General features: G+C 41.8%; 1 protein-coding gene across 1 annotated transcript in view; it reads left to right on the top strand.

Moving 5' to 3' along the window:
• Nucleotides 1-26,947, top strand: part of FAM172A (family with sequence similarity 172 member A) — a 751,084-nt gene that overhangs the window by 114,992 nt on the left and 609,145 nt on the right. Inside the window, exon 6 of the mRNA XM_040342191.1 lies at nucleotides 217-408. Coding sequence (XP_040198125.1) covers nucleotides 217-408 — 192 coding nt within the window. The remainder of the gene's footprint in view (nucleotides 1-216; nucleotides 409-26,947) is intronic.

Here is a 26,947-nt window from a genome sequence, read left to right as displayed (position 1 = left end):
ATATAGTTCCAAATTATTTGGATTATTAAGATATATAAGCTTGTAATAAGTAAAGCCAATCAAGGTTTCTTTTGTGATTACATTTTTTATTCATCCTGTGACCTTGATGAATGTAAGATCATTAGAAAAGGGCTTTATTCTTGGCAAGTTCCATAATTTATGTCTGCAGTTTTTCACAAATTCATTGTGTATTTTGTCTGTTCTGTTCTTTTTCAGATGGATGCTACTGAAAATGAACCAAAGAGTTTTATTTTCATGAGCAAGGATGCTATGACCAATCCAGACAAAATGTTAGTTTTGATCCACGGCAGTGGTGTAGTAAGGGCTGGACAGTGGGCACGAAGACTCATAATAAACGAGGACATAAACAGCGGAACACAAATCCCCTACATCAAAAAAGCAATAAAAGTAAGTGGCTTACAGCAGTATTCAATATATATCCAGAACATCTTAGCTGTGGTATTCTTTTGTTTTTACAGAGCTACATAAATTAACCTTTGCTGTTGATTGATTTGTTGCTATGTAGAACAGTTTTCTTTTATTTGAACTCCTTCCAGTTTATGTTGAAAATATATGAGACAAGAAAGCAGTTCTGCCTGAAAAAAAATGTTTACTGTCATTTCACAGGCAAAAGGCTATCTTAAACCTAAGACAAGCTAAACTGTTTTATTTGTTCTAAAAATGTAACTATAATGAAATGAGATATTCTAAAGGTGCATTAGCAGAGTGTAAAAGCGTCATTTATCATTCTTTGCACGGATGTGTGAAAATGTGCAACTTTCTTATTATTCATAGCAGCCAATCAGAATCAAAGTTTCAAAATTGGACTACAGAAATGATAGTTGGAAACTGATATGGCAAACAAGATCTGATTTCTTAAAGCGGTTACCCAGTCACCTGTGAAAAAATGAAAAGTCAGCAACTACAAAAACTGTAGCTGCTGACTTTTAAAAAAAAAAATAGCCACTCACCTGTCCCACAATTCAACGGTGAGCTCATCCCAGTCCATTTCACCTGCTGTCTTCTTTCCTCTGTGCCAGCATCTTAACTGTGGGCACCCAGCTGTGACCGATTGTGGCACTGCAAATTGTTGAATGGTTCCGTAATCTTGTGGGACCTGTCATTTATGGCAAAAGACTGCGATGGGAGGGGACATTCCGATCACCTAGGTGGTCAGAGCAGAACTGGGAACGGGTACCTGTCAAAAAAAATATCTACTAGGATACAGATGCTGGCTAACTTACATACATTTAAATCATGGTGCCTATGCAGTTTTTTGGCTGTGTTACAATTGTAGTCCACAAATCCGCGCCATATTTCTGTCTTTCACTTTGACATGTTACAAAATAACATTGTTGTAATATTGCTAAGGAGGGAAGATTTAAACTTTCTGCTGCTTGCAGCCAAACAATTACATAATTTTAGCCTAGGCAACAATACCTGCCTAAGGTTCAAAGTGTATCTCTATCCAAATTTAAAAATAGTTTTTTTTTGGGGGGGGGGGGGGGTGAGGAAAGATTAGAATTCCTGTCAAATTTTACTGCCTTTGGAGAGATTCCTTTAATCCCTGTCTGATAAAAAGGTTTTCCCAGGCAGGAGGTCTCTGTTTCAGCAACACCGACAGAAGTAAAAAGAAAAATATTTTTTAAAGTGGTTGTAAAGGCTGAGGGCTTTTTACCTTCATGTAGTCTATGCATTAAGGTAAAAAAACTTCAGTGTGTAGCTCCCTCCTCAGCCCCCCCCCCCAATACTTAAGCCCGATCTTGATCCAGCAATGTGCATGAGACCCAAGGCTATCCCAGGTCTCTCCCTCCTGATTGGCTGAGATGCAGGAACCATTGGCTCCCGCTTTTGTCAATCACAGCCAGTGAGGCAGGAGCAGGGGGCCGGCCTGAGCCATGCTTTCTGTGTCTTATGGACTCAGCCGGCTCGGGAGCGAGCGGGCTTAAGTGCACCAACAGCAAGCGGCTTGCTATAGGGGCACTCGGCAAGTGGGAGGGGCCCAGAGCATCAGCATGGGACGCTATCCAGAATCGTGCAACTCTAATGCACACGCACTGAGGAGTGAATATGCGCGCACACACTGAGAACTGGCTGCTTAGGGGTCAATTCACATACCCTGGGGATTTTCTACTGAGAGGTCAATGCACATACACGGAGAACTGGCAACTGAGCATTTAACACTAATACCAATTACTAAAGAATTAATATGCATACTAATGGGGCTATCCACAAAAAGTTAATGCACGTACACTGGAGACTCGTTACCGAGGGGTAAATGCATATAAATTCCTGGTATGAAAATAGTCTGAGAAGTCCACTTTTAGTGCCTCGCTCAGCTAAAGGACGGGAGTAGTATATTTCAACAATTTATAAAACGAAAAATATAAATCTAGGAATCAAATATTCCCAGGTACAATATGACCATTTATTTGTTCACCGTGATAAAAGCTTTTTTTACTTGTGTACCTATTCAGAATAAATAGGGCTTTACCCTTTCACAGATTATAATGAAGAATCTTGTGTCACATAATTTATATACATTTCTAGAAGTCCACCAAGGCAGCTTAGAGAAAGTCACTCCCAAGTACAAATGAAGTATCACTTGACATTTCATAAATTGCATGCTTGTGCTTGGCCTTGCCTCCTTGCCAAAATTTTAACACAACTAGGTGCAACCTTTCGCACATTAGGAAGAAATGTATGAGCTTTTATTGTTCCCCACAGGAGAGGGGGGGGGGGATCACCTTGTACATGATTAAGATTAAAAAGTAACTTAATTAAAACTTGTGAATTAAATTGGTCAGTAACCCATAAATCTTGGTGGTGCGGGCATAGATTTAAATTGTATACAATTTATTCTGTGTAAAAAAAAAAATGGTATTTGTAATTCAAGCAAAGGAAAGGTATAACTTCTGGAAAGTAAATACTGTTAAAGCTGTAGAAGAATGATAATTGTTTTTGTTTTAATATTCTTTAAGGAAAGGACCAAATGGAATCCATGTATGTGGCTTTATATTTCTACATCTGACTTTCCATTGTGAACATTTTTGTTAATTGCGTATGCGAAATTATAAGCTTTTATACAGTAGGGCCTGTGGAAGGATGCCTAAGTAATTTAAAAAAAAATCAGAGGTTAAAAGCTTATTTTTACAAAACTGACAGGTTTTATAAGCCCACACCAGCCCCCATCCCGGAGAGGGAAAACAATAAGTCTGACAGCTCCAGTGTTCAGCAAGAGGCTGTTAACGACAGTTTATTCCTTTATGATTTCAACTCTTGACAGTAGACATGCCAAGTTCTTGCATCGTGGCAGATGTATCATTACCTTGTGGCCCTGTCATGACTGAGCAGGCAGAGAAAGCCCACATTCAGTTTTGAAAATCCAATTACTCATTTGAAGTGTAAGCTCCTCTCCTTATTCCGGATGAAGGGAGGAAGAAAATCTTTCTATGATCACTCTTTTGGATTTTCAGTGCCTTCTCTCTTCTTTGCTGTCTGGTTTCATGAGTACACAGGGGAATATTTGGGAATATATTATTGCTTCGGAACTTGGAAAAACGAAGTGCGATGCGGTTGAAGAGGTCACGAAGCTCTACAGTGAGAGCACATAGCAATCTTTAAGTCTTGCACACCTTATCCAACATTTATGCTGATCTATCTTGTAATATCTACTTCAAATATATGTGTTAAAAAAGAAATAAGGATGAATAATTAAATCTATCTGGACCGCAAAAAATATGATTCTGCCAGACTAAAACGGACTTAACATTTCTCCATTACACGCATCTGATGTTCCATTCACTATGCTGGATGCCTTGCTGCGGCTCCAGGGAGCTCCTGGAAAAAGAGGTGTGGGTTTCTGAAACTATGTCAAAAGCCTTGGGGTTTGTATCTGACCAGAATATCAATAGATGTTAAGATACGTTAAAATTAATAAAGGGAGAAAAGTTAACCGTTATCAGAGAGAGAAGTATTTACTTGAAAAGTAGAACTATGTTACATGCTATTATGCATCTCTCAAAAAGCATTCCAGTTTATTCCAATACACTACCAAACACCCTAAGAAAAAGTATAATTGTGGTAATTGTATATACTTGTATAGCATATAACATTAACCATTTATCTGTTAATAGAAGTTATTTGCCCTTACAGTAAAAAAATACGGAGTATGGTGGGGCATTTCATATTTTGCCATTTTTTTTTAAATCATTCTTCTCCCACTATGGGCTCTGTATGGGTTTTAGTTGCAATCATTCTTAAACAGGTCCACACATGTTTCTAATAGGATGACCATAAAATGCCAAATCAAGATATTGACTTGACACCTCAGCACTCAGGTATTCCATAAAAACCAGACCAACTGTTAACCACAGTTGATAACCATCAAATCACAGACTGGACCAATGCATAAAGCCGATGCTGCCCTGCTGAGATCGGGGGAATCTTGAAACTGCACAAAGCATAAAACAAAGAGTTCAAAGGCCTAGTGCATTATCATTAGCACGTTATTTTTGTTAAGAGTGCATACTCACAAAAGCAATGAATATAACAGCATTGTACCTAAACACCAGGTCTTCAACACCACAAAATCCAATATCAAACAAACATCGTAAACCAGCTGATCCATTTGAGGGTTATACCCTCTTCAGAGCAAAATTAAATAAAAAGCCAAATTAAGCTTTATCTGCAGTTTTTTTTAAAGATGGACTATTAGCCAGAACCACCCATATATTTTAAGCAGTAAAGGGAAGAAAACTAGCCCTTACTGAATTATGTTGCTACTGTGTTAGATCTTTAGAATTTAAATGTTTTCTTAAAGTCTGTATCAAGTTGTTAACATTTCTTTTTACTTTAGAGGAAAGATTAGAACTCACTTCCTGGGTTGGTGACAATGGTTTTCCAGCTTGGAAGTGAGCCAAAGGGGTTAAAGTGGTTCTGAAGCCTAAACATTTCTTCTCTTAATGCAGTCCTTGCATTGTTGTAAAAAATGTTTTGGCCCCTCACCCCTCCCTTTTACTTACCCGAGCCCCCATTTGATCCAGCGCTGTGCATGTTTGCAGCTCTTTTTTTCCAATCATGTCAATGTCTCACTAGCTTTGCTGGGACACTGGGAGCCATTGGCTCCTGCTGCTGTCAATCAAAGCCAATGAAGAGGCAGTGGAGGGCGGGACTGGGTCCTGCTGTCTGTGTCAGTGGAGGGGGCTCGGGAGCAAGCACGCATAAGTCTGCTTCCCATGAGGGCACTGGACAGAGGAGGGACCAGGAGTGTCAGCGAGGGACCCAAGAAGAGGAGGAACGAGAGATGTTTGTTATTTAAAAAAGAAAAAAAAAATCCTTTACAATCACTTTAACCACTTGCCTACTGGGCACATTTACCCCCTTCCTGCCCAGACCAGTTTTCAGCTTTTAGCACTGTCACCTTTTAAATGACAATTGCGTGGTCATGCAACATTGTGCCCAGATGAAATTATTATTTTTATAATTTTTTTTCACACAAATGGAGCTTTCTTTTGGTGGTATTCACTGCTTGTTTTTTTTATTTTTTGCTATAAAAAAAATGTTTTTCTTAGTTTCTGTTAGTAAATTTTGTAAACGAGTAATTTTCTTCCCGTTCACTGATGAGGTGGCACTAATGCACACTGATAGGCAGCACTGATGAGGTGGCATTAGAGAGCACTGATTAGGAGGCACTAATATGCATCACTGATGGGCAGCACTGATGAGCAGGCACTGATTGGTGTCACTGATGGGCACTGCTGAGGCTGCACTGTAATCAGGACAATGATGATCAGTGCCTTGATTACCTGTCAGTGTAAAGAGCCACGTGGTCATCATATAAAGTCATCCCAGAATAAGAGCGCATCCTGCCCGTCATCATTTTATTATACGGTGGGCGTGTAGTGGTTTATTAAGTGCAAAATCTGATATATTGTCTTTTATTTTAAATATTATAAGCTGAAGTTAGAAGCTGATTGGCTACTATGTACAGCATATATGTATGTGTATAATATAAACAGAGACAGGTTTGTTGAAAAGATTAAGGTCCCTGTCATTACCAGTGGCAGGATCACTGAGGAGGACACAGCAGGGAGGGAAAATACTCATCTGCTAGATGCGTCACTCCCTTGCTAGCTCAATGAGCGAGACATTGTTCTCTCATTGGTGACTTAGGGCCAGATTCTCGTCCAGCGGCGTAATTTTGTGCGGGCGTAACGTATCCGCTTTACGTTGCGCCTCCGCAACTTAGACGGGCAAGTGCTGTATTCTCAAAGCAGTTGCTCCGTAAGTTGCGACGGCGTAGCGTAAATCGTCCGGCGCAAGCCCGCTTAATTCAAATTTGGATCAGGGGGGCGTGTTTTATGTAAATGTACTGTGACCCGACGTGATTGACGTTTTTCCCGAACGGCGCATGCGCCGTCAGTGGAATTTCCCAGTGTGCATTGCTCCAAAGTACGCCGCAAGGACGTCATTGGTTTCGACGTGAATGACGTCCAGCCCCATTCACGGACGACTTGCGCAAACAACGTAACTTTTTCAAATTTCGACGCGGGAACGACGGCCATACTTAACATTGGTACGCCGCAGTTATGCCTCATATAGCAGGGGCAACATTACGCCGGGAAAAGCCTAACGTAAACAGCGTATAGTTTCTGCGTCGGCCGCGCGTACGTTCGGGAATTCGCGTATCTAGCTAATTTACATATTTGGACGCGTAAATCAGCTTACACGCCCCTAGCGGCCAGCGTAAAAATGCAGTTATGCTCCGACGGCGTAAGAGACTTATGCCAGTCAGATGTAATAGAAATCTATGCGGAACTGATTCTAAGAATCGGGCGCATAGATACGACGGCTTGGATTCGGACTTACGACGGCGTACATGGCGCTACGCCGTCGTAAGTCCTCTGAGAATTCGGGCCTTACAGTCTGCAATGTATTTAGCAGGGAGAGAGCGACATGTGCAGTTGAGGATCCTCCCTGCACACGTTAGCAATCCTGTTGCTGGAAAGTTCTTGCCAGCAACATAATTGCAAGTTTTTTTTTTTATTCTTTATATTGCAAATTATGAAATAATAACAATACAGAAGAGTCTGACATCAGCTAAACACACAGTGATGCAATTATTTGCTTACATCAAGAAGATCTCTTTTAGAAGTATAGTTAAAAAACCATTGAAAATAATTTTAAGATTAAAAAGAGGCTTTGTTAACAGTAAATTTAATGCAATAATAATGTAATTTGGTCTACAGTACCCAAATTGTGTATACAGTTTTGACTGGAAATCAAAATTTGCTTGAGAAAATGCTTATACTGTAGACAATTAAAGTGGAGTTCCGCCGAAAAAAAAAAAAAAAAAAAGTCAGCAGCTACAAATACTGCAGCTGCTTATATTTAATATATAGACACTTACCTGTCCAGGGTGCCCAGCAATGTCCGCACCCGAAGCCAATCTGTCCCTCGGCTTTCGGGTGGAGGAGCCACCATCTTTGGTAAGGGAATCGGGAAGTGAAGCCTTGCAACTTCAATTCCTGGTTCCCTACTGCGCATGCGCAAAACTCGCTGCGCAATCCTCATCTTTTTGAACCTGTGTGTATCCCGGAAGACAGTGGGGGGGATGAAGGAAGGGCTGGACATGGCTTAGGTCTCCAGATACTGCAACAATCTATGTCCGGAAGTGGGAGCAAATACCTAGATTACACAGGTATCTGCTCCCACCTGCCACCTGAAAGGTGCCAAATGTGACATCGGAGGAGGGGAGGAATCCGAAAATCCGAATTTCGATTTTTGGGTGGAACTCCGCTTTAACAGGGCACACTTTCTTTGTAATTGGTAGTTCTCCCTTTTAAACACAATCACATTTATATTTATAGCTAGTAATACATATACTTCATTATGTACTGCTGGTATGCTCTGTAAGCTCCTTTTGGATGTTATACAGAGTTCATTGATTCCTATGTAAAACAGAATCGGTAGCAATTCCCTTCCTTTTAAATTAGTAGTAAATCTGTTTAAAGAAGTGCATTTTCAACACACATTTTTTTTCCTTCTTGTCCTTGCAGCCCACCAAAAAAATTCAGTTGCAATGGCTTGCAGTTTTGCAGATAAATAGGAGTTCCAGCTCGGCAGTCTGTTTTTATATCCATTTCTCCTGACCACCACTAGAGGGAGATTAAGTGAAAACACGAGCGGAACTTTGTATTGGGGTACATGAGCAGTCTGCTTCCCTTCAGGTCCTTCTAGTGGTGGATTGGTGCAACTGCCTTTGGATGATAAGACCTGACGCACGGTTTACAGGATGGGGCCTGGAAGAAACCTGTACCCCTAGTTCTTCAGATAACTTTCCTTTAAACATAAAGGTAAAATGAGGCTGGTTCGTTTATTTTATAGCAATGAAAATAAAAAAATCCTTTCTGACAATAACATTTTTTTTGTTCTTTTTCCACTGCAATGTGCAAGGAGCTTAATTTGCATATGTAATGTGGAAGTAAAAAGAAAGTTTAGTTACATAAATTCAAAAGGAACACATGCTTTTTAATATAACAATTATTGAACTTATGTTTTTTTTATTTATTTTTGGCAGAATGCGTATTGTAATTTGATCATTAAGCTAAAAACATCAGGCATTTCTCTAGAATAAAACTGAAACAGGAATTGTCTAAGAACAATGAAAAAAAATGAAATTAACAAATTGCAACATCAAAAATTCCCTAGTAAAGTATGTAAGGTCATTAGCAGCTGTAGGCACTCCATCTCCCATTGGGACGTACTTGTTTAGTTTCTTTCACTTTCTGCCTGTGGCACTGAATGGTGAAATTCAGACATGTTTTTCCCCTTCGAGGAATCTCTAGGGCGGTAGATAGGTTTTTAAAATTAATAAACGGTATTGCATCTCCATTATTCTAACTATCGTCATTTACTGTTTATACTTTTACCATAGGTGCAATTGAGGTTTTACTGGACAGTCCTATACTCCCTTTGCTGTAAATCTTCCTATTTCAGTTTATACACAAGAAAACGGTCCAAGCATGAATTTTTATAGGGGAAGTCAAAATAAACATATAATCTAGGCAGGCTGTCTCTCTTGAGCTACTAATATATGGGCCGCCCACAGGATAGGGCCATTATCAGGGCGTCTTGATAAGCTTGTTTCATTTTGCACTTATTTTATAAGGAACACAGCAGGAAGAGGCATGATGTCAATCAGTGATTCAGTCCTTGAAAGTGCAGATCACTTTATTTTAAACCCACTTTGTGCTGTATGTATTTGACAGGGGACATGTTCTGCATTGATAGGCCAAATAGTCACTGTTGTGATTTTCCCTTTCCGTCTTTCAGGACAGCCCACAATTGAGAGATAGACTCCTCTTCCTTCAGGAAACACTGCGCCAGCCCATAAATCTTTCACTTCCCCTGCTAGACCTCAGTTATTAGTGTTTCCTCCGGTGGGGAGACACTGTGCAGGAACCAGGCCGAATCAGTCAGGGGACTGAGGCCGTTTCACATACCTTAAGGAAGCAGAGGCTTTCGGGTAATCCTAGGTGCAGTACAGGCCCACCATTCAGCCACCCCATCCTCGCCGAGTGCAGTTGTTGGTTGCGGGGGACCCCTATCGCATCCACAGGGCCGCAGCAGGGGAGGCATCTGAGCTCGCCCTGTTTGATTCAGGCCGCAATTTTTTGAACCAGAGAGGGCCGGACGGCGGGTGACGTCATCTCCGGCGTGGAGCGGATGTTTCCCCTTTGACCCGCAAATTCAGGTTCCGGGTCGCGGTGCTGATAGAGGGTCCGGGCGAACGATGGAGGAGAGTCGAATGTCGCACAGGCGACGTGAGACTCTGCAGCAAGCAGCCACCTGCAGTCATGTCGGCAGCGTCGCCAGAGCCAGCCTTGACAACTGACGCTACCTCCAGCCAACCTAAGGTAAGAGTACCCTTAGGTTTGTCCCTCCATGTAGGGTTCAATGCATGGGGAGGCAAGTCTCCCTGGGTGGACGGGGGGGGGGGCTAGTCCCAGCAGCTTGTAAGGGGCTAGTGCACTTCCAGGGTTGTAACCAATTTTTAAATACGCTGTTTTCTGCCTTTTCTGTATTTCAGAAAGCCATTGAGAAGGCGGGTGGTGGAAGGACACATAGCTCAAAAAAGAAATTGCCTCCTGTAGGGATACCCTCCCAGAGTCATGGACTAAAGGTTCTGTGTAGAGATTGTATACAGTCCTTGGTCAGGGAAAGAGAGTTGGAACAGGAATCTGAACTAGCAGCCTCAGTGAAGGAGCTCTCGTCCACCTTCTCTTCATTTAAATCCCTTTTTGAAAAGTTACAGCTTCCTGCTGTTACCACCCAGGTTACAACCCAGCCACAGGCTCAGGGCTCTGCACCTGTCATACCTGCTGTTTCAGCTACGGCAGATGTTCGTGCAGGCACTTCCCAGGTGGAACACAATCTTCCAGATAGTGCCACCTCTGATTCCCAAGAGGGATCAGATGGAGAGGACCGGGGCGGGGAGTCCAGGAAACCCTCCAGGTATAAGTTGTCGCTAGATGAGGTAGAGGACCTCTTAGGGGCAGTTTACACAACCCTTGGTATTCAAGCCGACAAAAAATCTCTTACCCTCCATGATCAGATGTACAGGGGTCTGAAGGAACAGGAGAAAAAAGTCTTCCCAGTTCACGATATAGTGGTTGAGACTATTAAGGAGTGGCAGGATCCTGAAAGGAAACCCTTTTTTTCCAGATCCCTAAAGAGGAGATTCCCCTTCTCAGATGATCCTACGTCTATTTGGAACAAGAACCCCAAACTAGACGCGGCCTTCCCCCAGGTGTCCAGAAACACCGATCTGGCGTTTGAGGACATGGGGGTTATGGGTGATGCCATGGACAGGAGAATGGATTCCCTATTGAAGAAAACTTGGGACTCTACAATCGGGAATCTAAAACCAGAATTGGCTGTTACGGTTGTAGCCCGCAACCTGGAACATTGGCTCTCTAAGATTCAAGAGCATATTGAAGCAGGAACAGTGAAGGAGACTATTCTATCATCCTTCCCTACTATCCTGCGAGAAATCGCTTGCATAGCGGATGCCTCAGCGGAATCAGTCTGCATGTCAGCCAGATCGGCAGCACTGGCTAACTCGGCCAGAAGAGGGCTTAAGACTTGGCCTGGCGACAGCGCCTCTAAATCCAAGTTATGTGGTATCCCCTTTACAGATGACCTGCTTTTTGGCCCGGGCCTTGAAGCAGTGTTAGACCGCACGGCGGACAAAAAGAAATCCTTTTCTCCTAAACAGAAAACTTTGGTACAGGCAGGAAAGGGGTTTCGTCCACAAAGACGGAAGGGGGTTCCCAAGCCGGCAGGCCAGAAGAAGGGTTGGACCCCCAAGGGCAGAGGCAGAGGAGGGGCGATTTTTCACCCTCCTGACCAGCCCCCTAAGAACCCTTGACGCCCTAGTCAGGGTGGGAGGAAGACTGGGGGCCTTTCTCCCACAGTGGGAAACAATTTCCCCCAACCGGTTCGTCCTGGCGGTCATAAGAAGGGGGTACAGTCTGGAATTTTCGACGCCCCCCCCCCTCAGACATACCTAGTCACTCAGCTACCCAAAGGCAGGAGAAAATTCCGAAGCCTTGTTGGGGGCTCTAAGGGAGCTAGAGGATCAAAATGTAGTCCTCAGAGTTCCAGGGACGGAGGAAGGAAGGGCATTTTATTCACATATATTTGTGGTAAAAAAGCCCTCAGGGAAATTCAGGTTAATGCTGAATTTAAAGCCTTTGAACAGATCCATTGCGTACAAGAGGTTTTGCATGGAATCGATTTACACAGTCAGAGCCCTTCTTCCCCACAACTGTTTTATGGTATCTCTGGACTTCAGAGACGCGTACTTGCATGTCCCGATCGCAGAGAGTTCTCAAAAATGTGTGCGACTGGCAGTGGACCTAGAGGGAACGATTATACATCTGCAGTTCCAGGCTCTGCCATTCGGGCTATCCTCTTCGCCCTGTATTTTTACCAAGATCTTGGCAGAACCCATAGCGTTTCTGCGGCTTCAGGGAGTGTCCATTATAGCTTACCTGGACGACCTTCTTTTTGCAGCCTCCCCAGAACAGCTATCCAGGGACCTGGAGGTGACCAAAGAGGTCCTAACAGACCTAGGGTGGTTGCTGAACTTAGAAAAATCCAGCCTAAATCCATCACAACGTGTCACTTATCTGGGGTACCTGCTGGACTCAACTCTTTCAAGAGTTTTCCTCCCGGTGGAGAAGGTCAAGAAATTGGACAGAGCAGTGGCCTCCCTCCAGGGCAGTCAGCAAGTCTCAATAAGGTCTCTGATGTCAACTCTAGGTCTGTTAACATCTACCCTCCCAGCAGTCCAGTGGGCAGGTCTCCACTTTCGCCCCCTGCAGGCCTTCCTTCTAAGGGTCTGGGATCACACACTAGAGGTCCTAGACACCTTAGTCCAAGTACCAGTTCAGGTAAAAAGATCCCTCTGGTGGTGGAGGAAGGTCGCAAACCTAACGCAGGGACATCTGTGGCTTATCCCGGTGTCTCGGGTGGTAACCACAGACGCAAGTGGCAAAGGCTGGGGGGCACACCTGGGATCCCTTCCAGCACAAGGTACCTGGAGTCACCAGGATTTAAAGAGGTCTTCCAATTGAAAGGAGCTGAGGGCAGTGGGCCTAGCCCTCTGTTTTTTTCAGGAGGAACTCCAGAGGCACCACACAGGTGAGGTCGGACAATTCTTCGGCTGTGGCTTACTTAAACAAGCAGGGCGGCACGAGAAGCGGAGTTCTGTCGGCCCGGGCAGCAGACATTCTGGGCTGGGCCGAGATCCACACCCTTTCCCTTTCAGCAGTCTTTCTGAGAGGGGAAAGAAACGTGACGGCAGACTTTCTCAGTCGGAGGCAACTGAGGGAGGGCGAGTGGGCCCTCAACCAGGAGGTCTTCTGTCTCTTGAACGAGAGATGGGGACCTCTGGGGGTGGACCTCTTCGCGTCCAAAGAAAACGCGAAAACCCCCTGTTTTTTTTCTCTCTGAACAGGGGAGAGGGAGCACGGGGGTGGATGCTCTGTCTCAGAGCTGGCGGTTCGGAAGATGCTACGCATTCCCGCCGCCAGTACTGTTACCCGCAGTTCTGAGGAAATTTCAGTCAGAACACACCTCTCTGAACCTTGTAGCACCTTACTGGCCCAAAAGGGCATGATTTTCAGTCCTCAAACAGCTAGCTGCAGAACCGCCCTTATTCCTACCTCTACGAGAGGATCTCCTATCGCAGGGCCCAGTCCTCTGCCCACAGGTACACAGGTGGAGGTTAGCGGCGTGGCTACTCAGGAAGCCACACTGAAATTCAAGGGGTTTTCTGAAGGATTAGTTGCCACCCTCCTTAACGGTAGGAAAAAGGAGACTCGCAAAATCTACAAGAAAGTTTGGCTTTGTTTCAACAAATGGTGTGTAGATTGCCCCTGTTCAGTACAGAGCCCCACGGCTGTCCTAGAATTTCTTCAGTGTGGAGCAGATAAAGGACTTTCAGTTAGCACCTTCAAAAGGCAGGTTTTGGCGCTTAGTGCATATTTGGAGAAACCTCTGGCCACCAACCCTTGGGTAGTTAGGTTTTTTAGGGCACTATGCAGACAGAGACCGTCTCAGGGTCCACCCTTCCCCATTTGGGACCTATCTCTGGTGCTACAAACCCTGACGGGTACTCCCTTTGAGCCCTTAGACAAATGTTCGCTTAGGCATCGTACACACGAGGGGACATGTCCGATGGAAAAGGTCCGCGGTGACGTGGCTGCGCAGTCGCCGCGACGATGACGCGGCGACGTGCGCGACCCTCGAAGGTCAATGCTTCCACTCATGCGTCGAATCACTTTGACGCATGCGAGGGCTTACGGCCGAGCAGACATGTCCGGTAAGTCGTACAGACGACCGAACATGTCCGACGGACAGGCTTCCAGCGGACATGTTTCTTAGCATGCTAAGAAACATTCGTCCGCTGGAAACCTGTCCGATCCGCCGGAAAATTGTCCGGTCGGCCGTACACACGACCGAATATGTCTGCTGAAACTAGTCCGCGGACCAGTTTCAGCAGACATGTTCGGTTGTGTGTACGAGGCCTAAGAGAATTGACCTTAAAAACTGTTTTTGGTTGCAGTGACCACTGCTAGGAGGGTCAGCGAGTTAGAAGCCCTATCGATCAGACCCCCTTTTTGTGTTATTTTTCCAGATCGGGTAGTTTTTAAGACCAATCCAGCCTTTTTACCTAAAGTGACTTCAAGGTTCCACAGAAGTGTTACCTTCCTTTTGTCCCAACCCCTCAGGGGAGAAGGAACTTTGTTTCAGTACGTTAGATGTCAGGAGATGTATCCTGCATTACCTGGAGCTGACCGAGCCCTTTAGAAGGTCAGACTAATTTTTTTTATTTTCTGGAACCAGGAAGGGGTACAAAGCGTCTCCACGCACTATTGCCAGATGGCTTAGAGTAACCATTGGGCTAGCATATACTTTGGCTGGTAAGGAGATCCCTACAGGGATAAAGGCACACTCTACTCGAGCGTTGACAGCTTCTCAGGCAGAAAGGGCTGGAGCAACGCCGGAACAACGCCAGAACAGATTTGCAAAGCTGCAACATGGTCCAGCTACGCCACTTTCGTTAAACACTACAGAGTGGACCTGGTGTCGGCAGGTGAGCAAGCCTTTGGACGAAAGGTTTTGCAAGCTGTAGTCCCACCCTAGCTGGTAAGTGCTTGATTATCCTCTCAATTGTGGGCTGTCCTGAAAGACGGAAAGGGAAAAATAGAGTTGCGCTTACCGGTAACGTCTTTTCCAGTAGTCTTTCAGGACAGCCCTGGTTACCCACCCGAATAGAGGAAGTCTCATTCTAAGACCAGGACATGACATTGATATGTAATAGTATGTTATTAACATGTTCTTGTGTCTCCCCAGCTGACCGGAGGTGATCTTGTAAAAACTGAGGTCTGGCAGGGGAAGTGAAAGATTTATGGGCTGGCGCAGTGTTTCCTGAAGGAAGAGGAGGAGTCTATCTCTCAATTGTGGGCTGTCCTGAAAGACTACTGGAAAATGTTACCGGTAAGCGTAACTCTATTTTTTTTTTTTAATCTGTTAAAGTAACTCACATGGTTGGTTAGGTATTATTTTGTTTCAAGGCTTCAGAGTTGCATAATGAAATAAGTGTTTAGTCAGGTACTATGCCATGAGTAAAATAAACCTATACTGAGGTATGCTGGGGCTACCATGGCTAACCTCCTTCTAAAAATGCTAGTTGCCCATTTATCTTCAATACTTTTCTAATACAGTGACTGGGAACAAACAAGTAGGTCAGGAAAGTCAGAGCTCATCATCTCAGTACTGGTTTCTGGTTAGTAACATCAGGTCCTAGATCAACATGTCATGTCAGCCAGGGTACTGTTAATTTGAGAATGGTTGGTCGGAAGTGGCAGCCTCTATACTTCTTTGGGACACTTTTTTTGTTTTGAAGCTAAGAGTTTGGACAGAAGGATTAGGGAGGTGTTAGAAAAAGTCCCATTGGACAAAATGTACATCAGGCTAGGCATGGAGCAGTGGTGACGTCCGAACACTTGTGGAGGGTGCTGGACAAACAAATGTTTCCATTTTGAGCCTAATTTTATCATTTTTTGTTTTTCCTTAACTGATAACTGTGGAATATACATCTGTGGAATCCAATTAAGCTGGCTGGGTAGTGTATGCGGTTGAGCCCATAGTGAGGGGTGAAAGCTGATGTTAGTTTTATTTCTCTTCTGAACAGTGTAGCATTAAGCCGATCTACACAGGCTGAATGTCTGGAGAAATCAGTCAGTTAAAAAACAAAAACGGCCCATGTATGAAAAACCAGCAGCTGTCCAACTCCTGATCAGCGCTCTCAGCCAATGGAAGAGAGCGCTGATTGGAGTATTCTGGCGGGGAGGGGGGCTTAGTACAGCATGTCCGACCGGAGCTGAAACATTTTTTTTCGTTCAACCTGCTGGGTTGTACGGAAAAAAAAACTTGTAGTATTTACCCGGCTTTTGTCTGTAAAAGTAGCATGTGTATATTGTATGTGTAAGATTTTCTGTTTAGAAGACACAATAATCCCCCAAAGCACTATTTTTCCCACAGAGTAATATATGTGGTCGAAGTTACATGTTCATAGGCACTGGCTACCGTGTTTAGTGCCAAATGGATGAGTGAACATGATCTGAAGTCTTTTTTTTTTTTTTTTTTTTTAAGTAGGAATGGAGTTGTGTTTCTTGTTGTAAAAACTGTTTGGTGTGAAGAAGCCTAGCTTATTTGTACATGCCAAACTTGTAGTGTTTGAACATATTGCTGTATTATTTCAAATGGCTCTGTAGATCTCGAGTAAATCTGGCCATTTAACAATGAATGATGGTGGCCAGTCATGTGGAATATCAGGCGTGCAGCAGGCTCTGCCACATAGCTAATCTGTCATTTTTACTCTGCATGTAGTCACTGAAAGATTGGCTGTTCCAAACAATTTTGACAACTTTGTTTCCTAGTGGGTTTTTCCCTCACATTCTTTCTGTTTTGTAGAAGATCTAAAAGCATTGTAGCTGGCGACGAAGATGTCTTTGTACATTTTAAAGGCATGTTATTGTATCAGAAAAAAATGCTGTGTAAGTAATGGAAATACAGTTTAATGGAAAAAGCGTATATATGCTAATTCAAAGAACATGAAAAGAAGATTCAGTAGACCTTCTCTTCTTTTCAAACCTGAATATTAGTAGAATCAACAGCCTTACTGTGTATGGAACAATCATGGTTACACTGGTTACACTGTAGCTGTGTAAGAGTACCACTCTTACATTTCTCTCCTGTACCCATAACAATTCTGAAACCACAGAAGTTTTAAATCTTTTTTATAGAGGAGTTCCTAAACTTAAAATTACCCTGTCGGCTCAGGATCATTTCAATGTAAAACATACCTGCAAAAAAGAAGACTGTATACTTTTTGCCAGCCAATTCATATATTTAGGCAATAATTAAAAAATATGGGATTTTGCAGAATTTTATTCTAGATTACAGGTCACCTAAACTTTCCATTCTTCAATCTATCATGCTTGGTTTTGCCTTAATGGCTTTGTTGGTCACATCCCAAATATGTTCTATGGGAACAAATCAGATTTGTTCCCATATAACATAGATTTTACTATGCTCTATGGTTCTGAAGCCAGAAGTGGTATATCTCAAACTCTGTGTACACCCCCACCCCAAAGTATTATTTAAACAGAAAAAAAATGTATAATGATGTCTTAAAAATGCTTTTAATTTGAGTGATTTCTCTTATGAGTACCTTTGGAGAAAAAAAACATACATACAGAACAAAACCATCCAAGTGGGAGTCCTCACTGGGGCAATTTCTATACTTAGACAGGCTGAGTACTAGAAGGTGTTGTGACCAATTGTTTTACCTCATGACCAGCACTGGGGAACTTGCATACCCTCCTGTAAGTTCGGCAAAGAGAGCCAGGGTGAGCTTTTGGCTACTGATAACGCATAAGGATGCTAATAAGGATGCTAATACTGCCTACATAAAAAACAGTATGATGGCATCTCGAAAAAGCTATGGCAGAGCTGACGGTTGCAGAGGCTGTGGGGGAGTGAGGAAGAACATTGGCTGTGCAGTCAGGGATGGTTCTTCAGTCTGCATTTTGGGATGTAACTCTGAGCATCATGCTGAGAAATCCATTTGATTCCTTAAATATGTTTATTCTGCTGAAGTTCTGCACCCAGTGATGATTGGTAACGTGAATATTTTATTTTATAAATTAAATTAATGATCTCCTTTTACATTTTTAGAAGCAGAAGATTGCTTATGGGAAACTCTTTCCCAGCTTTTCTTGTGCATTTTTAAAGAATTCATTCTTCACATTATCAATTATTCACTCACTGTTCCCTGGATGACTATTCACAGTTATTATGTATTGTTTTCTATGCGTGTTGAAAAATATTACTCTTCACTACAGCAGTTTCAATTGAAATATCTGATAATCTTTACTAACTTTTCTATATTTGCTTATTCATATTATTAGTATCTCTCTATAGAGTGTGTAATGTTGTAAAGTGTCCCTTTTAGTTAATGTAAATAATACCATAAGGCTACTCAGGCTGTCCCTATTCTCACCCCTATTAAAAAAAAAAATCTCAGGGTTGTAAAATTTGGAGGATCACAGGTATGCACATCACATCTTTTTTTTTTTTGGCTTTTAAGGTATACCTGTAATAAGAAAATATATAGGTTGCCATTGCTGAGCTCTCCTTCTGGAAAAAATGAAAAAAAAAACATTGACTGACTGGCAGAATGAAAAAGACTCCCATGGACTGGCATGTAAATTGCCACCATCCCTTTGTGAATAGACAAACAAATATACCTCAAGGAAATGGGATTTTGCAGGCAATTCAATGGATACAAAAATAATATAGAACAATATATATTTATTACAAAGATAATTGGAAAAAATAAAAAAGCACAAAAAACACAATAAGTGGTGAACAATTTAAAAACAATGATACATTGAAATGCATGAACATCTAAACCATGAGGCCCCATACACACGATAGAATTTATCCGCAGATACGGTTCAGCGGACCGTATCCGCGGATAAATCCTCTCTAAGATTTCAGAGGATTTCAATGCGATGGCGTGTACACACCATCGCATTGAAATCCGCGCTGAAATCCTCTGCCGATGACGTGTCGCGCCGTCGCCGCTATTATGACGCGGCGACGGGCGCGACACTGTCATATAAGGAATTCCACGCATGCGTCTATTCATTACGGCGCGTGCGGGGAATCCCTTTGGACGGATGGATCCGGTAAGTCTGTACAGACGAGCGGATCCATCCGTTGGAATGGATTCCAGCAGATAGATATTCTGTGCATGTCGACAAATATTTATCTGCTGGAAATCCATTCCAGGGGAGATTTATCTGCGGATAGATATCCGACGGAGTGTACACACCATAGGATCTATCCGCAGAAACCCATTTGATGGGATTTATCTGCGGATAGATTCTATGGTGTGTATGGGGCCTGATGGTGATGACTGCATGTAGGCCCCAAGAACAATGGTGCAAGTTCCTGGAGGTACCAAGCTGCTGAATCCAATGCGTTTAGATAATGTGGATTCAAATATAATCTTATTCAGGGACAATAGCAGCTCTAAAATTGCAGAATAGATTATCAGTGGAGTAAATTTATATAGCATAACAACATTGGAGACCATGATCAATCTTTCATCTAGGTCTGCAATGTAAATGTCATGTTTCAGTGCCTATGTTGGCACCTATTGTACATAATATGAAGTAACTTACATGTGCATGCATTAACTAAAGAGAAGACCAACCCCATTGGTCAGGGTCATTCGCCAGGGTCCTCTAATCCTTTCACAGCATAGAGGAGTCCAAAAACATTCATTCATTCAATTTAGATTGCCCAACAAGTAAAAAATCTCCAAATACAACCCCATGAGGGAGAACAGGACAAAAAAACCTATGGAGGAAATATGTCCAGATTTCAAACTTTCAAATTCCACTATAGTCACAAAACGTGACCCCAATTGGAACCAAGAATGTGTTAAAAAAAGGGGGGAAATATTTATTTGTGTGTGTGTGTGTGTGTGTGTGTGTGTGTGTGTGTGTGTGTGTATGTGTGTATATATATATATATATATTGTAGCAGGGTGGTTTACGCCAGATTTTGCAGGAATCGAGCACACTACACCCTGTTACAAATTATTATGCAAATTGTATTTCAGTGTCACAAAGATTAAATATTTTGTTGTTCAGTTTAAGTCATGGATGGCATTGTGTCTCAGGGCTCTTTTGATCAGTGAAAACAATCTTGGACACCTGTGATAATTAGATTGCCAGGTGAGCCCAATTAAAGGAAAAACTACTAAGGCTGGGTTCACACTACTACACTACTTTCATCCTACTTTGCTCTGCTACATCGGTCCTACATTTATCCTACATTGGTCCTACATCCATCCTACTTTCATGAACAGGATACTACTTTGGTCCGACTTCAATGATATTCAATGGGCCTGAAGTAGGATCAATGTAGGACCAAAAGTAGTACAGGGAGCATTTTCAAAGTCGGACCGACTTGTGTAGGACGCTACAAGACGCTCTCATAGGGAAACATTGAACACAGAGCAAAGTAGGATGAAAGTAGTGTAGTAGTGTGAACCCAGCCTGAAGGAGGGTGTTCTACATTACTAAGCAGAGCACCATTTTCAAGCAATATGGGGAAGAAAAAGGATCTCTCTGCTGCCGAAAAGCGTGAAATAGTTTAATGCCTTGGACGAGGTATGAAGACATTAGATATTTCACGAAAACTTAAGCGTGATCATCGCACTGTTAAGAGATTTGTGACTGATTCAGAGCACAGACAGGTTTCATGCAGATAAAGGCACATTGAGGAAGATTTTGGCCAGATCAATGCATCGGATCAAGAGAGCAGCTGCTAAAACACCATTACATAGTATGGGAGAAAAGAAGCCTGAAGGCTGACGCTGCGCTAAATAATAGTGAGTAATAAGTGAATAAAATGTGAAGAAGCAGCTGGCACTAAAGTTCAGTACAAAAACTCAATAGAAATAAAAAATGGTGCAGCGCTGATTGGTGAACATTAATAAATCGTACATACAATTGTATAAATAAACAATGAAGTGTGGAAAAAATAATAATAAACACTGATATCAGTCCTGTGAGATGGCGGTGTTGGACACACCGCCCCTCTTCCACGCTCCATCTTGAAAACGCTGGTGCATGCGCATATGTGCCACTGGTGTCTACCAGTTATCTAGGGCCGAGTAGAGATCAGCAGTGCATATATGCCCATATGGCAGGATTTTAGCACGTGGCAGCAAATTTCAAGCTCTCATATGCTGCACAGTTGCAGCTTAGTAACACACTGTCACTATATCACAGCTATCCCAGGAGAACGTGGTAACAAATAGAATACAATTTTTAGTTTTTGTGTAAAAAGGAAGGGGAGAAATAAAAAAAAAAAAAAGGTAAGTTTTCTAGATGCTCCCTTTTTTGTATTGTCACACTTGTATTATCTCTCAAAATCTTTTTTTTCTTTTCTGAGTGTGCCCTTTAACAGTTTTATTCCCTGTTCCTACAAGTGTTTTTTTTTTTTAACCCTTCCTTTAAAATGGAACCAAAGTTCGCAATGCTCAAGGGGAGTACAATGAAATCCATGTACTGTTCAAAGATTAAGGGGCACACCCGCCCGCCTTGCCTCTGAGAACGCAGAACATATGAAAGAGGATAGCCGCAGTGCATGTGCAGCTTAGTGTACATTTTAATGAGAATTGTGAGCGGGCAAGTACGTTTATTTTATTGCAGAATAGACATTGCTTGTATCTTCTGCAGTAATGATCCTGCTTGTTCGCCTTTTTTTTTTAATTCAGACTTTAGTTGTGCTTTAAGGCTAAGCTGTGCAGCAAATGTGACAGTTACATGAGTATGCAGAAACCATACACCGAAACACTGCCCCCTGATGCATACTTCATAAATCATACATGTTTTTATGCATATGGTTTATGAAATTGGGCTTTAATTTGTTTGTTACCTAAAGTCTATTTAAAATGAATGTCCATTTAAGACCTTGTCCACAGGGCAGTGAAACCGCTGTGCATTTTCACTGCAGAACAGTGTTGTCAAATTCTATTACTGGAAGTGGAAAAAGAATGGATCTTCTGGCAGATTCAACTGGTAATAAAACTATGTTGGGGGTAACAAATTGTTGCAGTAATACTAGTAACAGCCTGCAGCATGTCATTTTTTATTTTGCCAATAGTTACACTTAATGTATAACTAAAGGCAATACTTTAATCTTGGTTTCAAATAGAGTGGGGAGAGATCGGAACACCTGTCAGGTTTTTATTGCTGTCCATGTCCCTGTTAGGGAGATTCATCCTCTCTATTTGATATGTTTACATACATTATCATTGAAAACAAAAAGGTAAATGTTCAATGTTAATCTGTATTTTATTCAAGGTTTGCTTTCAATAAATTTGTATCGTGAGAAAAAAGAAAATTAAAGTAAAAGAAAATCTAACATTTTGAGTTGTTGCCAGAACAGGAATGATGGGAAATCTTCCTTTAAGGAAACTAGTTCTCGTGACAAGAAGGGATTCCCTCACTTTGGAGGGATTTCCTCTCACTTCTGTTTGACTATGGGACAGAAAGTGGAGGGAAATCTCCCCAAAAGGAAAAAAAAGGACAAAAAAGAAACCTGTCAAATCCCTGACAGAGAGTTTAACCCTCCCTTACTCTATCCAAAATGGGGAAAGAATGAAGTTTTGCCTTTAGCTTTACTTTTAAGTGGACTATAAAGTTTTTTTTTGTGTTTTTTTGTTTTGTTTTTTTTATACTACTACTACTACTACATGAAATAATTTTAGAATTCTTTAGTATTTTAATTTTTTTTTTTTAATTATGGGTGGTCTCTGTATAATGTTGAGTGCAGAGCAGACAGGGCACCAAGGCAAGCAACAGTGGCGATACCAGGCACAGCATGCAGAGTGCCAGTCCTACCTCCTTGTAGGACATGTGCTTTACTTTTTGTTCCTGACATCACCAGCACTGCCTGCCTGGAAAGTTTTTTTTTTTTTTTTTATAATCTTTATTGATAGCCCTATGGGCTGCCTGTACCCTACATTGAAATGTCATGTAGGGACAATTACACTTGAAAACCCAAGGTATGCATGCACCAACAGTGCAGCATTTTGCTGAATTTAAAACTCAGAGGAAACTTGTAAAGTAATTTTTCTATGGGTTTTTAAATGTTTACAAATGCTTGGCCTTGCCATTTTTGTTGCATTACACAGAGATTAGTCATTTAGACAGTAGAGTGAGCCTTAACAGTATTCCACTACAATTGTTCAAGTCTCCCTGCTTAGAAACTGTTGAGATCAGATCTTCATGCAGGGAATGCCATTATTTAGTGAGTCAGTCAACTTTTATAGATTAGCATTGTAAGACAAAGTGGTAAAGCACATCCATTCTCTAGCAATCAAAGCAGAAATGGGGCCTTTATATACAATATACATGCTCTCATGCATATATAGTATAATAACAAACTATACATAGATACAGGTTTTTAAAGCTTGCAACCAGATTGATCATTTGCATCAAGCCATTTTTTTTACAAAAGCAAAAAACAAAACTTGCATTCCTTTTTAAATGGATATATCCTGCAAAATTTTATTCAATTTTGTTTTTTGTTTTTTTCTATATTAACAATTGGCAACATAGGGGTCAGTAGAAAAATCTTTAAAAATTAAAGTGGCGTTTAGGAATCAGATGTTGTGTGACCCAATGATTTTTCAAATATTAGGTCAACCATGCAAACACTGGCATTACACACAGAAAATTAAGATAACTTTGAATAATATAAATAATAAAAAAAAAAATTGCCCATAACATTAAAACAATCCTAATGATAAGGATGACCTGCTGCGCTGTTACCAGTTTATTAGTGTTTAACTCTATTTTTGTCAGCATTATTCTTAAATCACCATGATTACCTGATGAAAGAAGATATACTTACCTGATCCTCCACTCTTCTGTGCACAAGACTGGTCCCTTCAGCTTCTGCACTCCCACGCTTTAGCAGTCTTGAGTCCTGACGTCATCAAATCAAAGTCCTTTGGACTTGAGGAAGCCAGAAACAGTCCACCACTGAATCATCGGAGAGTATCGTTTGCCAAGGGGAGTAAAAATGTGCGTATGTACAGTGGGGAAAATTAATTATTTGATCCCCTGCATATTTTGTAAGATTTTTCAGAAATGAAAGGCGAGTGAAATAAGTATTTGATCCCCAGGGTTATAGTCAGCATTTTTCTTCCTCCAAACACAGCGAGTCATGTTAATGCCAAAGATCTACATTTTGGTATCATCTGACCACAGCACTTTCTCCCAATCCTTCTCTGAATCATTTAGATGCTGACTGACAAACTTCAGATGGGCTTGTATATGTGCCTTCTTGAGGAGGGGGACCTTGCGGGCATTTCAATCCATGGTGGCGTATTGTGTTACCGATGGTTTGTTTAGTGACTGTGGCCCGTGTAGTTCTGGGCTGATCCCTCACTTTTCTCATGATCATCCTTACCCCATGAGGTGAAATCTTACATGGAGCTCCAAACCGAGGGCGATTAATGGTTATTTCTTAAATTTTGTGAATAATCACTCCAACAGTTGTCTCCTTCTCATCAAGCTTCTTACTGATGGTCTTGTAACCCATTCTAGTCTTGTCCAGGTCTACAATCTTGTCCCTGACATCCCGTTGGGAGCACCTTCTTAAATTGACAGGACTAATCTGTGTACCACATGAGTACATACGGTAGCCAGTCTGTGGGAGCCAAAAGTATTGTTGGTTGGTAGGGGATCAAATACTTATTTTACTTACTGAACTCAATTTATAACATTTGTATCACGTGTTTTTTCTGGGTTTTTGGTTGATATTCTGTCTCTATTATTTAAAATACAGCTATGATAACAACTATAGACCCCTAATTTCTTTGTATGTGGGTAAACTTAAAAATCTGCAGGGGATCAAATAAATATTTCCCCCACTGTATAAAGGTTTCTCTATCCACTATACAAAATGAGCACCTAAGCTTTGCAGTGTGGGCACAGCCCCACTTCCAGAGATAGATCCTAAAGCCAAACTCCGGACAGAAAAAAAAATATCAGTGGACTTGACCACTGTATGCTTATTTAGAAGGTAATTCTTATGACTTTAACTCTGGTACACAATAGATGAAACATGTATGAACGTTTTTGTTCTCATCTTCGCTCCTTTTCTTTATGCTTCTGCTGCTTCCTTATTTTTATTCAATGCCCCCAATTGCACCCCAGGCTACTACATACCCTCTGGATTGTTCCTGTACCCCCGTCCCCCAGGTGGCTGTAGCACCCACTTTAGAAAGCACTGGTCTAATACATCTAAAATGTAATTGAATTGCATGGCTCAGGGCAAACATTTACCTTCCTGCTGCCATTTTTCTATCACTGGTTTTAAGGAAGATTGGGACTGGGCACCTTTCAGAATCGGAGCATACATGAGGTCTAATGTCATATACAACTGTGGGGACAACACCCTACTAGAATATGTTTTCAGCAGCCTAAAAGACTTCATAGCTAAAGATGTCTTCTAGTCTATTTTTCTGTTGTCTGCATGAACTGTTTGATCTCTTTCAATAGCCCTTTTATCCTGGTTTTTGGCTGCCATGTTTGCCTTCACGCAGCCATTCTCTGTGCTGCAGAATGATATTGCTTTAGACTAGAAGCGTTTTAGGAGTTTATTCCTACTAAAGTTAATTTTGCAACATATGTTAAGTAGAGTTTAAGTTACGTGGCATTACTCTTTTTAAATTCACACTGAAGCATGGCAGGGAAGCTTTAACTGCTGGGAATAATTGGTTTGCTCTATAAAAAAAAGCCCATTTAACCATATGGGGGATAATGACTACTATGTATCTTAATCTGAACTGTTCTGTAATCACTTAGCAGTTAAGGCAGACTGGTAGCCAAAGAGTTAATGGGAGAATATATGCATCCTGAGCTCTTAACAGGACTGTAAAGTTTTGGAGTTAAACACATGATGCCAGTGTAGGCTTGTGAATGTCATTTTGAGACGAGGGGATTTAATTGGTGGTTAGGACTGATCTGAATGTGAGGGTTTCTCCACCTCTGCAGAAACAGGATGTTGCTTTCAGCCTGAAGAGAAAATAACACATTTTACTGTAATTACAAGCATTGGTTGCTTGCACGTGTATCCCTCCCGCTCCTACAGAGTATACAGAGACAAGTAAGCACTCTCCTAACTTGATTTGTCTTGAGTTAATAGACTAGTGTTGTGACCTTTGTTGGATCACAGTGTTGGCATACAGGGTGTTTCCTCCCATACTTGGCAGTCTTTCCTGCTGCCCTGTATGAAGTAGGACAATGTGGGCTCATGAAGACATCACTGAAGTCTTTAGCTGCAGGTAACCTGATGGCATGCCGTCTTACTGGCTTTACTACCAAGTAAAAACTTGGCAGCTTGCTAAATACTTGCTGCAAGGCCAACAGTGATGCCTGGGAATGCCCACAGCCCTTTACATAATTAATATGCTTGCTGAGCATGCCAGACTATGCATTTATTGTATAAGGGTTGTATGGGCAAAATGCATTCCTCATATTTTTGTAATATTGATTATTGTTCAGAAATATTGGAGACATACTTGCATACCCTGTTAAATATTTACTATTAAATTACTGTAGGTAATTTTATTTTATTTAAATGCATTTTCTATTTGGGCCCTGTTTCCAGCTATAGTTCAGCAGTAACACAGAGCTGTCCACTTCAGCACTAGTTAGCTGCAGTTATGTCACTAAAGTTTAATCAGCAGCACCACCTGTAATAAAATTTGATATAGCAGGGTAGTTATACAACTCCAATTCCCAAAAAGTTGTCTTGCTATGTGAGATCTGCATAAAAATAGAATGCAGTGATTGCAAATAATTTAAACCTTTAATTTACTCTCAATAGAAAATAAAGATCCATCAAAAAATAAGGTTATTTTGAAATTGATGGCAGCAACATGTCTCAAAAAACTTGGGAAACTCCCAACCCGTATTGCCAAAACAAACAAATCGTACAGTGATAGATGCTTCAGCGGCTGTGGTCAATGAGGAAATGAACTTCATTTCTGGTGGTCCTGCCCCCGCTTAGTGGGATTCTGGTCAAGAGTATTTGTTATTCTGTTCACACTCTTCCATGTGTCTACCCGCAAGGATGCCAAGTTGGCCTTCATTGTCTGATCTCTGGCCTTTTCTCCTATCAGCAGAAACTGGCCACCTATTTGTTTGTAGCTGCGAAGCATGAAATCGCAACGGCCTGTAAGGCAGGCTGCCTTGTTTGCAGAGGT

Source organism: Rana temporaria, chromosome 1 (assembly GCF_905171775.1).
Source record: "Rana temporaria chromosome 1, aRanTem1.1, whole genome shotgun sequence".
Lineage (NCBI taxonomy): Eukaryota > Metazoa > Chordata > Amphibia > Anura > Ranidae > Rana > Rana temporaria.
This window is presented reverse-complemented; position numbering and strand designations above follow the sequence as displayed.